The sequence below is a fragment of the Saccostrea cucullata genome, unplaced genomic scaffold (genome assembly GCF_032062105.1).
Source record: "Saccostrea cucullata isolate Sc308-1 unplaced genomic scaffold, CSIRO_AGI_Scuc_v1 ctg190, whole genome shotgun sequence".
Lineage (NCBI taxonomy): Eukaryota > Metazoa > Mollusca > Bivalvia > Ostreida > Ostreidae > Saccostrea > Saccostrea cuccullata.
In genome coordinates this window covers 420500-437260 of record NW_026931523.1, presented here as the reverse complement: position 1 = coordinate 437260, position 16761 = coordinate 420500, and the positions used below count along the sequence as shown (strand labels likewise).

Sequence of the window (16761 nt, the reverse complement as noted above, 5' to 3'; positions counted from 1 at the left end):
TCTGTCAAAAATCACTGAAGCAAAACGACATTCAAACTTGATCTGTATCTCATTAAGATACACTCACAGCTCAAAATCTGCAAGCGTTTAGGGAAAAAAGTGCGTAAAACCAAGTGGAAATGAAAAATATTCAAAATGCCATAATTCTGTCAAAAATCAATGAAGCGAAACGAAATTCAAACTTGATTTGTAACTCATTAAGATACACTCATGTACCAAAATTCAGCTCAATATCAGCAAGCGTTTAGAAAAAAAGTGCGGAAAACCAAGTGGGACAGACTGACGGGGACAGACAGACGGACGGACGCAGAGGACACCTATAGCCCCCCCCCCCCCCGGTTTCACCGGTAGGGGACTAATTACATATAGAGCTAGATATGTCCTAAAGGTACAGATGTCCCTGATGCATGAGACATAACATCAATACTGATTATTACATTTTTTATTACATGTCCATAAATTTTAAAAAAATAAATACCTGTCAATTAAAGCCATATATGGCGTATGTACAGTGAAAATTATTAGATTAAAATTATAAGAACTTATTATTTGTATCATTACTTTATATAAAGATAGAACTTTTCCGTAAATTACAAAATCTAAGTCAATTGCGTTGTAAAGATATCACGATTTAATTAGGACTCTCGGAATTTTCTCCGACTCTGAAGAAAATATTAAAGATTTAAATTACACATAACAGAGGTGATAAAATCGTATTTTTAGTTGAAATGAGGTGTTCTCCGTGTTCAGAATTGTATGAAAAGTTTTAATTTAAATGTTTTAACTTTTTTCTTTACTTAATTTTGTATTTTTCAAAAATATTTTTCTTGATCAGTTACGCCATATATGGCTTTAAGTGGAGCTATCATTATAATTAAGGTAGATTAAAATTTTGGCAGATGTTGACAGGAATTGAATATAAAGGGGGTGAATGGAAAAAAGATCATGAAACTTTTAAAACAAAAACAAGGGATTTTCAACAAACTTGCCATAAAGTATTCTTTGGTTAATGGAATCAAAGTTTATTCAAATGAAGGGCCAAGTCCTCTTCCAAAGGAAACATTCATTTCACGTAATTAAGTTTTAACACAATGTTAACATATTTTCACTTCACATAATGAACTTTGGTCTTCAAGTTATCAAGTGCCGACATAATGGAAGAATGTGTTCACTTCATGTAATGCAGCATTGACATGATGAAAAGATATTTTTACATTACCCCATAAAAAATGATATAACGTAAAGATACATGTATGTTCACATCACGTACTGATAGATTGACATAATGAATGCATAGTTTTATGCTATAAGGCAATGCTGGCGTTCCATAGTTTTGTATTGAAACAAAATCACAGGGGCGAAAAATTGACATAATTAATTTTATAGAACAACAATTTAGAGTCATGTAATTTCTGAAATCTATAATCTGACCGTTTTTAACCTATTTACCTGGTACATGTCAAAACATCTTTAATTCATGGAAAGATTTTGTCATAATAAATACATATGTTAAAATATGAAAACCCTAGCACCAACTCTAATTAAACAGTAAAGTTTGGTAATTTTTTGTAAAAGTGAGTCAAACTAAAAGTCAGTCAAATGGTCAAATGTATTGGTGTCCAAAGAAATACACTGACAACCAAACAAAAGTTATGGGCAAGGTTAAAGTTCTAGCGGAAAAACTTTAATAGACAGCTAGCTATACAGACGGACGAACTGTGCAAATACTATATACCCACGAATATTGTATAACGGGGCATAAAAAGAGATTTTATAATTTCTCTGCAAAATAGATATTTTAAAATATTTTTGGAAAAGACAAAATATATTTATTTATTTTGTATTGCAGTAATAGAACGTCTATCGATATCACGTATTTTTGTTTTAAGTTATTCTCAAAGATAATTCTATGTGTATTTTCAAATAGAAACACAACGCCACTCGTAAAAAAAACATGTATACATGTACATATATAGAGAAGTATGTTCTTAGTGTATTTAAATCAGGGTTTAGACATAAGCTTAACGTTATCTTTACCGGACAAAGTCCTTTCTAGGCCCAAAGTCCAAAAATCTCGATGCCAGAAAAAAGATGAAATGGTAAAGTGTCACCTGTCTGCAACAATTTCTTTATGCCACTCTTCCTACAGAAAAATGTTTTTAAAATCAAACAAAAACTATACGGGATATGTTGCTTTTGAAAAACAACTGAACAAGAAACTGAAATAAGAAGCATCGCTAAATCTTTTTGGTTCCTAGCTAGACTTGTAGAATTTGAAATGCAGCATTCAAAGATAAAAGATGCATGTATGAAGCATTACTTTCCTGCAAATACAGTACATGAAGGAAAAATTGGTAATAAAACAAGTGATTGACACACATAATTTTATGATATTCGAATAACATGCACGTTGTTCATTGAATTGTAACTCTAAATGCATGTAACAAAAACTGCAAACTTTTACATGTAGATCACATCTATTTGTTCAAATACAACATTAATTCATTTCTGCTCTTACCAAAACTCTGAAAAAAAAACTGTATATACAATGTTACAAAGAGTCTCCTCTTCTAAGAATGATGGATGTAACATAATGATTAAAAGTTACATAGAGCCTTAATATTAAAACTTTCAATTTGTTAATACAAATGGTCCTCTGAACCTGCAGAAAAGTGTGTTGGGGTTTCCCTGGGTAATTTTTCCAGTGTTAAAACGGAGGAGTCGGATTGACTGAGTCTTGATTCGTGTACTTTTTGATATTTTCTTTGTTGCTCTGCTGACCTAAAAGGCGGGAAATTTAAAAATACGTAATTATATGGACATTTTCCATTGCTTAAATCATCTTATATAGGATATTTCCAATTAATGAAAAATATTTTAACAAATAACAATGTATATAGCATTTGTTGAAAATGGGCGTTTTACTTCTGTGATTTTTAATTCAATCTTTCAAGGTTATATTTTGAAACCAACGATGTAAGTAATTAATTTTCTTTAATACTACCTGCATTACATATATATAGTGGTTGATATAATAACTTTCTGTTTCTACGAATGAAAAACCTGGCCGAGATTATCAATATGGCCGCTATAGCGGCCATGCACCCCTATGACGCAGTATAATGCCGTATTTTGTATGGTCCTCTCTCTTACTGAAAAAAACAAAAAGTAAACACAAACACATTTTAATAGATGTATTTCGAATAACAGCATTAAAATATTTTTGTTTAATAATTAATCATTCTTTCAAATTTAGCAGTATAGTTTCATGAAAGGAATCTAATCTCTAGCCGAAGGTCCAGTTTCGATAACATTAGAATCTGAATTTTTAGAACCTGAAAATGAGTAAAAGAAAGAAGTGTTTGGATTAATATAAAGTTAGTAAGAGGGCTGTTTATAAATAATGTCCTCGGTGCTCGGAAAGAAGCAAAAGACGCTTTCCAATGGTCTTGAAGAATGTGTAGATTTATTTTTGTGACTATTTCATTGATTACCGGATGTCGTCACAAGTGGATTCGAATTTTTGTTTGTCCCTGCTGTTGTTGATTTTGTTGTCGAAGTTGTAGTCAAGAGTCTTGGATTGCATTCAATTTCAAAAACCCCTTTGCTGGTTAGACAAAGAATGTATTCATTTCATAAAATTCTTGATTTCAATTAAGGTACATGTAAATCATGCAAGAGGAATATGTAAACTAAGAATCAATAGTATTAAGATATATTCCATTCGAAAAGAAAGCAGAAATGAGAAAGATCTAATTAATAAAATTCAATTGTAAAATACTAGTATGTAAACTTTACAATTAACGAATATTCAAACGCTTTGAGGCTCTTTCCCGTTTTCTGAGTATGATATATTGATAGAATTTTCGGATGAAGAATATAATTTTTCAAGTTCTCCATAAATGGTGTCATTTTCACATTCAATGCTTGTCATATTGATGTTATCACTAATTTTCAGTATATTTGTTGCATTTGTACAGTCCCCAGTGAGGTTTTCATTAACAGGGTACTGTGGCTGCAATCTCAAGTCAACGGCAAATACGTTGATTGTAGAACTCTCTGATGATATGATCATGCATTCACAGGTATTTTTAATGTTTAAATGTTGTTCCCTGTGGAGATACAATCCTCCATTTGTTGAGGTCATTTTCTGATAGTCACATAAGTTCTTGATTTCTGAAACTGAAAAACACAAGTTAAAATTATCAAAATAATTTAAGTTTCCACGAAATAATTATTGTTGATGTGCAACGAATCTGTATGACTTCTTGTATATGTATGGTACGTTTATATGCACCGAACGTGTTTTTCATTTGTAAATTTGGATTTTTTTTTAAAGTATTCATCTTCACAGGAATTCTTTAACGGATTCAAAGAAGGAATTTTTTCATGCTTAAACTCGATTGATTGAAGGTGATTATAAGTTGTAATAGACAAATAAATTTATATGTCATACAATTACCTTTAGTACAATCAAACACCACCTGAACATAGTCAGAGTAGGGGTAAGTGCGATTTCCACATTCCATTCGGATCCAGGGTGTGGCTGTATTTTGTGAAATACCATTTTGTCCAGACAAGCGAGAAAAATATAAATATTTATTGGCATAATCAGTCACATCTTTTAAACAGTCAGTATACTCATGTGAACAACACGTATTATTGTTATGCTGCTCATTCTGAGGACAGTTTTCGCCATTTAATTTTGCTCCATACTGTAGTTGTTTGATGACAATAACCTCTGAGGAGTTGGGACATATAGAATTCATGTAGTTGTTTCCATGGCATTTGGATGTAATGTGCTCACATAGTGCTGAAAATGAAGAAATAACATATGGTCGAAATTCTATGATTAAAATAATTGTTGTAAACTGTTTTATATTCAAACAATATTAATAATACAGTGGTGGATCCAGAGGGGGGGGGGGGTGTCGGGGGTTGCAACCCGCTCCCCCCTTTGGATTTGCAAAAAGAAAGAGAAATAAGAAAGTTCCAATTTTTTGTCGTGATTTTACTACAGAAAATGTAAGGTGAAAGGCTAATTTAATGTAATATAAAAAGAAATTCGGTTATTTAACTAAATGTATGTGTACAAAGTACGTTTTAACTTTTTTCGCCTTCATCCCTCCCCCCTTTTGAAAAAAAAAACCTCACCCTCCCCTCTTTCATTTTATTATGATAAAGTGATCGATCAGTAAAATCTTAAAACAATACAGATATATGTATGTCGATTGAGGATAAAAACGGATCTCTGAAAATTGCAGAGGCAGAGTCAGGGTCTCAGAACAATGGATCATTCGATTGATTAACAACTCGTTTTATATCTTTTATAGGAAGCATGTTTTCAGCATTGTTAAGAATATTATATATGGTTAAATTTCTTGACACCACTTCAATGTATACCATTGCAAATCATGTCATTAAATAGAAAATAGGTCAGGTTAATTGTAGTTTCAATTTTGATTTATGTTAGCAAATGAAAGTGGATTATCAAAAAGCTTCAACCCCCTACAAAAGTTAAGAGGTATTAAACCTTGGTTTGGAGTACAGTAATAAAAATGAATATATCAGTAATAAAATTGTCATTGAAAATGTGTACTTCTCAAAATTACTTTACATATCTTTTAGATTCATTTATTCTTCTACATAAGATGAAAGTAGTAACCTTCTTACTTTTTATCAAAATAACATGACCTTCTTGTACCTATTTAGTTTTTTAAAAAATATGAAGATGCTAAAAGTTAATTAATTTGGAATGTTTTATTTCTGATCGATCTTATAAATTCGGTGTACAACTCAGATAAAACTGGATAATTATTTTGACAGGGGTATAATTTTGCCCTTTTTAGCTCACCTGAGCTGAAAGCTCAAGTGAGCTTTTCTGATTACCCGTCGTCTGTCCGTCCGTCCGTCCGTCTGTAAACTTTTCAAATTTTCAACTTCTTCTCAAGAACCACTGGGCCAATTTTAACAAAACTTGGTACAAAGCATTTTTGGGTAAAGGGGATCTTAAATTGTTAAAATCGAGGGCCAAGACCCCTTCCAAGGGGAGATAATCAAGAAAATACGAAATTAGGGTGGGGTACTTAAAAAATCTTCTTCTCAAGAACCACTGGGCCAGAAAAAGCTGAAATTTATGTGGAAACATCCTGGGGTAGTGAAGAAGGATATGGAAATAACGAACAGTATTCAATCTCAACGTCCATTAAACAAATATACAAAATAAGAGCAGAGCAAACACGGACCTTCGAAACATCAGAGGTGGGATCAGGTGCCATGGAGGAGTGAGCATCCCCTGCTGACCGGTCACACCCGCCGCGTGCTCGTTGTCATAATCAGGAAATAAAGGAAAAAATCCGTGGTCAATTCAGTGTATAAGTATTGGTCTAACAATTGGTATGAAAAACGTCAGTCAGCATTACATTCAATGATAAATTGTATTTGCTGACAAGGTCATTGTATCGACCATAGAATTTACGAAATGATGACTTTAAACGAGACTGTTGTTTTTCTTGTTTCATCAACTTGCTTGTAAATAATTTACCTCGTTTAAGAAATTGCTCATACGTAGAGCATGCTCTAGCGTATCGAATCAACTGAGATAGATAAACTCCGTTTACAGGTGACAATGGTATATTGCTGCATAAGTAAAGGAAGTTGACGATAGAAAAGTTAAAGCCATCACGTTTATCATATAGCTTGGTTGTTAGATTACCATTTGTGTCTTTTTCAAGTAAAATATCCAAGTATGAAGCAGAAGTGTCGGACTCTGTGGTATCGTTTATCTCAAGCTCACCAGGATATATCGTGTCGACGTAGGAATGGAAATTATCATTATTAATTGACAATACGTCGTCGATATATCTAAATTTCGAGTTGAAGGCCACAACAAGTGGTTTTTTTTCTTTTCACGTAAAAGATTTTGCATAAATTCTGCTTCATATGAATATAAAAATAAGGGAGAGCAATTTGTACCCATGGGGATTCCAATAGATTGTTGGAATACCTGGTCTCCAAAAACCACATAGATATTGTCAATCAGAAACTCAAGCATCTTCTTGATGTCAACTCCAGAGTACTTATGTGTGCAATCAGAATCTGTTTTAACAAAATGATTCTTCAAATGACTAATGACGAGGTAAGTAAACTTACGAGTTCCATTTTTGTTGAAGAAGCAGCTGTCAATGATATCAAAGAGCCTGGATTTTAATTTGTCGTGTGGAATTGTTGTGTATAAAGTTGAAAAGTCGTAAGTTTTTATGCTGTTGATTTTTGTAAAGTCTTGTAATTTCAAATTGTCCAAAAGTTCTTTAGAATTTTTAAGTATCCACATCTGATTTACACCACTTCTTGAATATATAGTTGTACAGTACTCTTGAAGTTTTTCCTTCACTACTGTCAATATTTTAGTGAGAAGTAAGGAAAGAGGCTTGGTTGAACATTTACTGGAACCTGCAATGTATCTTTGTTTGTAAGGATTCTTATGAAGTTTTGGAATCCAATATATATAAGGTAGTTCAAATTCATTTTGGCTCTGTGGAATATTAAAAGTATTCAAAACTGACAGGTGATTTTGAAGAATTTCTTCCTTAGAAAGAGTAGTATATGTATAAGTAGGATTACCACTTGTAGAATTAAATCCAAGTTCTTCTAAAATGCAATTTATATAATGAGCCTTACAAACGAAGACAATGTTGTTACCTGCTTTGTCGGCAGGAACCAGTACGTACTGATCGTGTAATCTATCTAATTCTTTTTTCACTTCTGGTTTATTGAACACAGAAGGATAGATGGTTTCATTTTGCCCCTCAATCTTTTAATACGTGACTTTAACATGGATCTGATACATTTAATCCATTCTGACAAGGTGTCAATGTCTTCTTTTTCATATCTAGCCCATCGTCTGGCGTAATTTTCAACAGAATCCATAATATTTATGAAATTCCGACGCCAGTTGAAGGATCGGGGTTCCCTATATTTAGGACCTTTTAAAATAAGTGATCTAAGGTCCTCATTACGAACTATATTTACGTCACCTGTAATAACGTGTCCAGCAGGACTATAGTTATAGGGCGAAGAAGAACATGAACACGAAAGGGAATTATTTTTCAGATAGTCGATATCCAGGCCATGTAAAGTAGTTTTGTAATTGAAAAGCTTGGATGCAATGGTTGATGTATATTTGTAGGAAATACAAGGCGCAGTCTTAAATTGTTAAAATCATGATCCCTGGGGGTAGGGCGGGGCCACAATAGGGAATTCAAGTTTTACATAGAAATATATAGAACAAATCTTTAAAAATCTTCTTCTCAAGAACCACTGGGCCAGGAAAGCTGAAACTTATGTGGAAGCATCCTTGGGTAGTATAGATATGAAATTGATAAAATCATGACCCCCAGGGGTAGGGTATGGCCACAATAGGGAATCCAAATTTTACATAGAAATATATAGAACAAATCTTTTAAAACATTTCTTCTCAAGAACCACTTGGCCAGGAAAGCTGAAACTAAAGTGAAAGCATCCTTGGGTAGTGTAGATATTAAATTGTTAAAATCATGACGCCCGAGGTTAGGGCGGGGCCACAATAGGGAATCCAAATATTACTTAGAAATATATAGAACAAATCTTTAAAAATCTTCTTCTCAAGAAGCACTGGGCCAGGAAAGCTGAAATTTATGTGGAAGCAATCTTGGGTAGTATAGATATTAAATTCTTAAAATCATGACCCCCGAGGTTAGGCCGGGCCACGATAGGGAATCCAAGTTTTACATAGAAATATATAGAACAAATCTTTGAAAATCTTCTTCTCAAGAACCACTCGGCCAGTAAAGCTGAAACTTATGTGGGAGCATACTTTAGTAGTGTTAATATTAAATTGTTAAAATCATGACCCACGGGGATAGGGTGGGGCCACAATAGGGAATCCAAGTTTTACATAGAGTTTATTGAACAACTCTTTGAAAATCTTCTTTTCAAGAACCACTAGGCCAGGAAAGCTGAAACTTATGTGGAAGCATCCTTGAGTAGTGTAGATTTTTAAATTGTTAAAATCATGACCCTCGGGTGTAGGGCGGGGCCACAATGGGGAATCCAAGTTTTACATAGAAATATATGTAGAACAAATCTTTTAAAAAGATCTGCATCACCCAAGTTACTCAGGTGAGCGATGTGGCCCATGGGCCTCTTGTTTGAGAAATAACAAAGATTTAGCGGTCCTTCGGATGAGATCATATAAACCAACGTCCATAGTCACAATAGGTGTTGGCACAAAAAGATACCTCTTTGGTACATGTCCCTAAGAGCCGTGTATAGATCAATATTTGTAGCAAGTGATGGCATCTCCATTTGAGAGAAAGATTCTTGAGAGGGACGTTCAACAACAAACAATCAAAGATATTCTAAAATAGAAACCGTATACATGTATATGTGTAATACTTTTTGTCTACAAGTTTTCAAAAAGAATCCATTATGTAGTCGGTACTCTGTTTAATACTGGAATCTAGATCGATTGTATATGTCATGATACACCGTTATACTTGAAATACAAATAACTATTCTTACCAGAGCTAAGAAAACTGGCAACCAGTATGAAGTAAATCTCCATTTCCTTTTCATTGTAAACACAGCATAGACTTTGACGCTTTCAATTTACACATATTTTTCTTTGGTGACCCACATGATCTTTACAATTGCATGCACAAGAATTACTAATGATAAAAGTTCTGATTACACGAGGGTCAACGTACACTTACTGCATATTTATTGAATATAGATATCCTATCAATGTTACCTGGCGAGTTCTAATCATGGCTACCAAGCGAGGTGTTTTATCTTTATAACAGCTTACACTGGGTCAAAAACAAACATTTACTTTAACCTTGTTTTTGCTTCCTCGTTCAGACAAATGCCTTTTCTGAAGATATTTTAAAACCATACCATGATACTGTACTTACAGAGACCACTACAGATATATCAAATGAACAATTTCTAAAAAAAAAAGATGAGTTACTTACTACATAATATTAAAATATAAAATATGAAATTAACAACTGTCTCATTTAGGAGCTACGAATGTTGACCTAAGCTGAACAATCAAGGTTACTTAGTCAGGGTCTTTTTCGTGCCAGCACCTACTGCGACACTGTTCCTCGGTTAAATCGGTCATGACCAGTATCTTCATCCCTCAGCGGAATTGCATCATTTCGTAAGTTCTATATGACCGATACAATCACTTTGACAATAAATACAATCATCTAATCATTACATCAAATGCTGACGGATGTTTTTCATGTTCATTATTAAGACATTATTGTACAATTGTCAAATATTTTGTCGTTATCATAACAGGGATCACACGGCGAGTGGAACTTGATGACAAGGGAATGCTTACTCCACCATTGCACCTGATTCCACCTATGATGTTTCAGAGGGTTGTATGTGCCCTGATCCAAAATTGGTATTGTTTAATGAACATGGCAGCTTTTATGTTTCCAATATATTTCAAGAGCTTTATTCTTCAAAGTTTTAACAAAGGTTTAGTAAAAATTTCTTGTAGGTACGTTATAGTCAAGTTGTATAGAGACTGAAGTTTTCCATACAAAATGTTTGGCAATTATTTATAATTATCCACTAAAAATTACATTCCTTATTTATTCCATATTTATTTTACTTCCAAAGCATATGGAAAGCGATTATTTAAAAAAAAAAACATTATACCAACAGGGGGTCAAAAATTCAAGTATGTATATGTCACTCAAATGCAAATATAGGCATTACATAAGGATTAAAAATACTTGGCCAAACGTGGTCTTAAGGACTGCGAAGTTAAATATTTCCGCTTATTTATGTTCTGCCACTGAAGATCATAAATAGAGAAGTCAGTATCTGTCATTTATCTATCGTGTTAGGTACGAGGGCTGTTCAATATATAATGTCATCAGCTCGATGACATACAACATAGCAATCATATGACATACGAGGGCTGTTCAATATATAATGTCCTGAACTGTATGACAATACAATACAAATATCATATGACATTAAGGAGGAACAGGACCTTAAGCTAAAAAAATTCCTGTCAATGAATTGTTCTCGTATTTTTCATATTATTAATTTAATATGTACTTAACATTTTAAACCGGTCCTATCATGAGATTTCTAGACTAAGTAAAAAGATATCGCCTCACAAATATTGCCCTGTATAGTGTCTGTATGGAGTTTCAATACTTCATGTTTACGGGTCCGTTACAGAGTCCGTAATGCGAATTTTTGCGCACAAATACTAAATATGTTTGATAACGCTATATACGCAAATATTTTAGAATATTCATAGTGTTTGAATTATCTGAAAGCATTTGTTTTAATTTAACATAGTATTTGGGTGGGATATTTCTTAATTTTTCAAGGCAGCTTCAACAACAAAAACCTCATTTTAGAAAAAATTCTGTCAATAAATATTTCTTAATTTGCGATTGAATATCAGTCCTTCATCGTAATTATAAACTGCATAAATATTGAAGGGTGAAGCTTAACTCAATATCGCACAGGACATCGTTGAATTAGACATATGCATGATAAAAACGCTTCACGTTTTCATTTTCCGAGTGCGGGAAATCAATTGTGACGTCACACGAAAACAAAGGCACGCAAAATTATCTAAATAGAGAGAATCTCTGCTACTAAACATGAAAAAAGCAGTGAGGGATCTTTATCGTACCAACGCCTGCCGCTGACACGGGGCCTTGGGTTTTAAGGTCTCATCCGAAGGACCCGCAACTTTCATGACTTCAAAGTGCCGAGCGAATGGTGAAGGAACAGGTGCTACCCATTTTTATCGACTGGGTCAGTCGCGCCAAGATACGAACTCACGACCTCCAGATCACGGAGCGAGCGTGAATGGTAAAGAAGAAGTAAACTAGAGAGAAAATAAAAGCTTCATTAAAGCTGCTGTAAAACTTGTTAAAATTCCAAAGAAATATTCACTGAAATGTGTGACATTTAGAGCAACCAATGCCTGTTTTATAGACAAATGAGCAAGGTGATTTCAAGGATAATTTTTTTTTATAATGGGCACCAAATATGGGTACTATCCTCGCTAACGAAAAAATATAAACTTATGTACTGTTTGCCACATTTAAAAAACTAATATTTGATGATGTATGATTGATTTTAAGACACAAAGCATATTCAGTAGACATCATTTTTGGGATAGTTTACATTGTTTTTAAGAAACGTTTGACGGTGAAAAAGCTAAGGACTCAAAGATCACCCTATATTTTGAAAATTGAGTGAAAACGACAGCGAGAATGAATGTCTTAATAATTATTTTAAAACATCAGTAATTAAAGTTATCCACGTTTGTTATTTATTCAGACAGATAATGGAACATGAATCTATTGCTTAAAAGCCTCAGAACAATTTTTACCATACGATGTACTTGATAAAAGCAGCGAGGGTCTGACAAGAGCAAAGAAAGACAGAGTTATATGCAATATTCGGGTAGACGGTTTAATTTCCGGGTGAGGCTGGAACGCAATTTTGAGAATCCAAAAGATATATTAACTGAAATATGTGAAATTTACAGCAAATAGTGTCTGTCTTATACACGCATGAGCAGGTGAATTTCAATTAACAAAAGTGATATGTATATTGGGCATCAAAAATGGGTACCGTTCTTGGCGAAAAGGACATACAATTACAGATATATATTTGCGAAAATTCAACAAATAACCTCTATGGCACCTGATCCCACCTCTGATGTTTCGGGGGTCCGTGTTTGCTCTGCTCTTATTTTGTATATTTGTTTAATGGACGTTGAGATTGAATACTGTTCGTTATTTCCATATTCTTTCTAGTATGTTTGATTGAATTTAAGACAAATAGAAAAGATAGAAATTATTTTGGAGGTAGTTCACACTGTTTTAAGAAACATTTGATAATAAAAAAAGTTTAATACTCAAAGGTCACTCAGTGTTTTGAAAAATGTGTGAAAACGACAGCATGTAGGAATATCTGAACAATTATTTAAAACATCAAAATGTATTTATCCTCGTTTGTCTAAAATTCAAATAGATAATGAAACTTGAATCCAATTTTATCAACCCCTCAAAACAAAATTTACAATTTGCATTTGACGAACAGCAAGGACTTGAAAAGAACAAAGAATCGCAAGAGCGCAAAACAGTTCTATGTGCTACCGTATAAACAGAATTTTCAGCGAGGATTTTATTTTGGCATTATTAGCGAGGGTGCCAAGATCGCTAAAATTGAATATCGCTAAAATTTAATTACGCTCTATTTGTAATAGCTTCTATGTAGATATTTTTTTCAAATCGTTAACATTACATCTCTTTAACAATACAATACTACTTTTAAGGACAAATCGCTATATTATCGTCTCGCTAGAATTTCCACTTATACGGTATTTTCTTAAATATTACCGGTATAAGTCTTGTTGTTCAAATTCTTATTAGGGGAGAAAGTTTGGTTTCTAGAAGAATGTACAGGTAGAAAGTAATTATTTACCAAAAAATTGATAGGTTTATGAGAGGAGGAGCCATCAAATTTCTTCATGGCAGGGTCCAAACCCACAGGCCATGAAGAATAAAGGAGTTCTAGGGAGAAACAGAAAATTAATGTTTTGTTATACCAACAATATTTGCCAGAACCTTCAACTTTTGACTTGTTTCATTTCCCAAACTTAAAAAAACGCCTTTTAGAAAAAAAACTAGTATAGAAAATCATAGGATAGTTTGAATGGATTGAACAGCATAGGATCTGTCATATTCACGTATACGATGGGTCAAAGATAAATTAATGAAATGCCTTTCTTCAATTATCCCTCTTTTCCACCTATCTATCGTTGATGTTCCTGGTATACTCTACTAACTAGACAATGATTCCATAAATTCTTATTTTATAGTCAAATAAAATTGCAGATTTTATTTACAAATGTAGTCTAATAGTTTTAAATTACACAAGGCCCACGTGCCAATTTCAATTTCCACCCAAACGCAAAGATAGCTGCTCGAGATTTATTTGCACATTAGGCCTCTTTACATGTAGCTCCTGAAGTATCGATTGGAGAAATTTACATGCCAGAAGAATGATCAAGAAATCAAATAAACTTACTTTCAAGGAGTTATCACAGAGAAACCAAACAAATAGGGAAATATATAATAAGGTTCTTTCCATGTACTTAATCATGACAAGGGGCACACGGCAAGTGTGACAGGGGATGTTTACTCCTCAATGACACTTGATTCCAACATCGACGTTCCTTGTTATCAATTTTTAATGTTTAAATAAATATTTGATGAAATCTTATCTGTAAATTTCCTGATGGAAATGCAGAAAACGAAGTTTTTAAAGATATTTTGAGAAGAAAATAATTACGTAATTTAATTGACTGTTGACGTCACATAAAGATTACTGATACAGAGGAGCTGTATTAGAGTTACGATTAAATGTTTTACTCACTCGTAGTTTGTGTGAAAATTTTAAATCTCAAAATGATAATGTTTAATCTTTTCATTCTGTATTAAAATTTATCATTATCGTAAAATTATGATAACTTTATCTTTTTCATACAGTCATATTTTATCATTGTGTAAATTAATTCAATGATTTGCCTTCAAGTACTTTAACGTTGTCGCTAGATAAAGGGTTATGCCAGTAAGTACCTATTTAAACATTTTTTAATGATTAAGTTAGAAGCAAATTGCAGGGCATTGTTTTAAATTGAAAAATAATCACTGTGTTTTACAACACTGAAAATAAGGATCGGTATAGAAAGAAAAAAACCAGTTTTTGTTATATTTCTGAAGGAGAATAACAGTGTATGATATCTGGTCAGTATGATCTCAAAATCATCTAGAAAATTACATTGCTTTATTTTTCTAATAATTATAGGTGTTATTCTTACTATTTATCTTGTACTTTGCAATGGGAATACTTCTGAAACTAAATTATGGATTCCTTTTGTTGGAAGAACTTCTTTGGTTCTTAATAAAACAAAAGAGCAGCTGAAGATGAAAAACAAAATGGATCTTAAACAGTTAATTAATTTGTTTGACAAAGGACCCCTCTTTGATTCATCCTATTCACCTTTATATGAGAGAATTCCATCCAGCACAGAACCATCTTTTGACTATTTCTTAGGCGAAAGGAATGTACCCAATGTAAATTGTCGTCTTCTTTTTGAAAAAGACTTACAGGAGATTCAAAGACTCGACCAATTTAATAAAAGTGTCTCTAACAACATATCACTGTGTCAGCAAACGGAAGACTGTGACAAGTTTATACATAATAGAAAATATGTTGTTGACCCCCTGACCGAGGAAGAGAAACTTTTCTCCATAGCATACAGTATACTTGTATATGATAAACCAGAGCAATTTGAAATTCTTTTAAGAGCTATTTATCGACCTCAAAACTTCTACTGTATCCATGTCGACAGTAAGGCCTCACTGGAATTATTCGACGAATTTAAATGCGCAATCAAATGTTTTCCAAACGTTTTCCTGGCTTCACAGAGGATACCGGTCGAGTGGGGAAAGATGAGTGTGTTAACCCCAGAATTGGTCTGCCTGAAAGACCTCCTTCAGTTCTCTCGTTGGAAGTATTTCATTAATCTAACAGGACAAGAGTTTCCGCTTCGCACAAACTACGAGATAGTAAAAATACTAAAAATACTGAATGGCTCAAATGATGCCGAGGGCACATTAAAAAGGTATATGATAATATATACTCCTAAAGCTTGATATATTTTTTTCCATTTGAAACAATGTATTATACACCAAATCTAATATACGATTTATGATTGCCAAAATGTTTAATTTCTAATGTTAATAAGATTTAAATATTGTAACATTTTCTAGTATAAAATAATGGTATTCTTTAATTCAAAATTCTGTAAAATTTTCCCAGAAAGATGAGTTTTGTCATTTCATATTAGGGCAAACAAGGAAAGATGGAATATCAAAGAAAAACCACCACACAATATCAACCCCGTAAAAGGATCGATCCATGTAACTCTTAACAGACAATTTGTGGAATATGTTATCAGTAATCCCGTTGCGAAAGACTTCTTGAATTGGGTCAATAAAACAGATATTCCAGATGAAACTTATTTTGCATCATTAATACACAACCCCCACCTTGGGATACCTGGGAGTTTTAAAGGCAACTTATTGTAGTACTTATCAAAGAACTAACATTTCGTTCAATTGAAATTTGATTGTTTAGGCAGTGCTTGTTCAATTTTTTTTTTATTATCAACAAATTTCTTTCATCTCTATGAGTAAGATGTATTTTTATCTCTTATATAGGGGACATTGAGACTGACTTTGCAGTAAAGAAACCATTTTTGTCCCGCTTCAAAAACTGGGTAAATGCTCCAAATCCATTACCATGTCTGGGAAAATATGTCAGATCGATCTGTATTTTTGGACTTGGAGATCTTCCCCAACTGGCACGTCGTCCAGAGTTCTTCGCAAATAAGTTCCACATTGACTACAAGCCACATGTCATCCATTGCATGGATCAACTGATTTTTAATAGGACAAGAGATGAATTGTATAAAAATCTGAAATTTCGGACAACCTTTTATGAAAATATAGAGTCTATAAAAGATGTTGTGTAAATCTCAGTATTGTTTATGTTAAATAATATACAAACGATAACGTATTGTCAATTAAAAAATAGTAATTTCCATTCTTATGTCGATACAATATATTCCGGTGAGCTTGAGATTAAAGATAC

The 16761-nt window shown here is 33.1% G+C and overlaps 2 protein-coding genes across 2 annotated transcripts; one reads left to right on the top strand and one right to left on the bottom strand.

Annotated features, from left to right (window-relative positions):
• Positions 1–3811: 3811 nt before the first annotated feature.
• On the bottom strand, positions 3812–9701 carry LOC134232823 (uncharacterized). Its single transcript, XM_062714799.1, has 3 exons — positions 9562–9701; positions 4463–4813; positions 3812–4182 (listed from the first exon to the last, which is right to left on the bottom strand). Exons 1-3 carry the CDS (start codon positions 9602–9604, stop codon positions 3812–3814), a joined length of 765 nt encoding a protein of 254 aa, XP_062570783.1. The 5' UTR covers positions 9605–9701.
• A 5197-nt stretch (positions 9702–14898) lies between these two features.
• Positions 14899–16642, top strand: LOC134232829 (beta-1,3-galactosyl-O-glycosyl-glycoprotein beta-1,6-N-acetylglucosaminyltransferase-like). The gene is made up of 3 exons (XM_062714805.1): positions 14899–15730; positions 15956–16182; positions 16329–16642. Exons 1-3 carry the CDS (start codon positions 15030–15032, stop codon positions 16640–16642), a joined length of 1242 nt encoding a protein of 413 aa, XP_062570789.1. The 5' UTR covers positions 14899–15029.
• Positions 16643–16761: the final 119 nt, after the last annotated feature.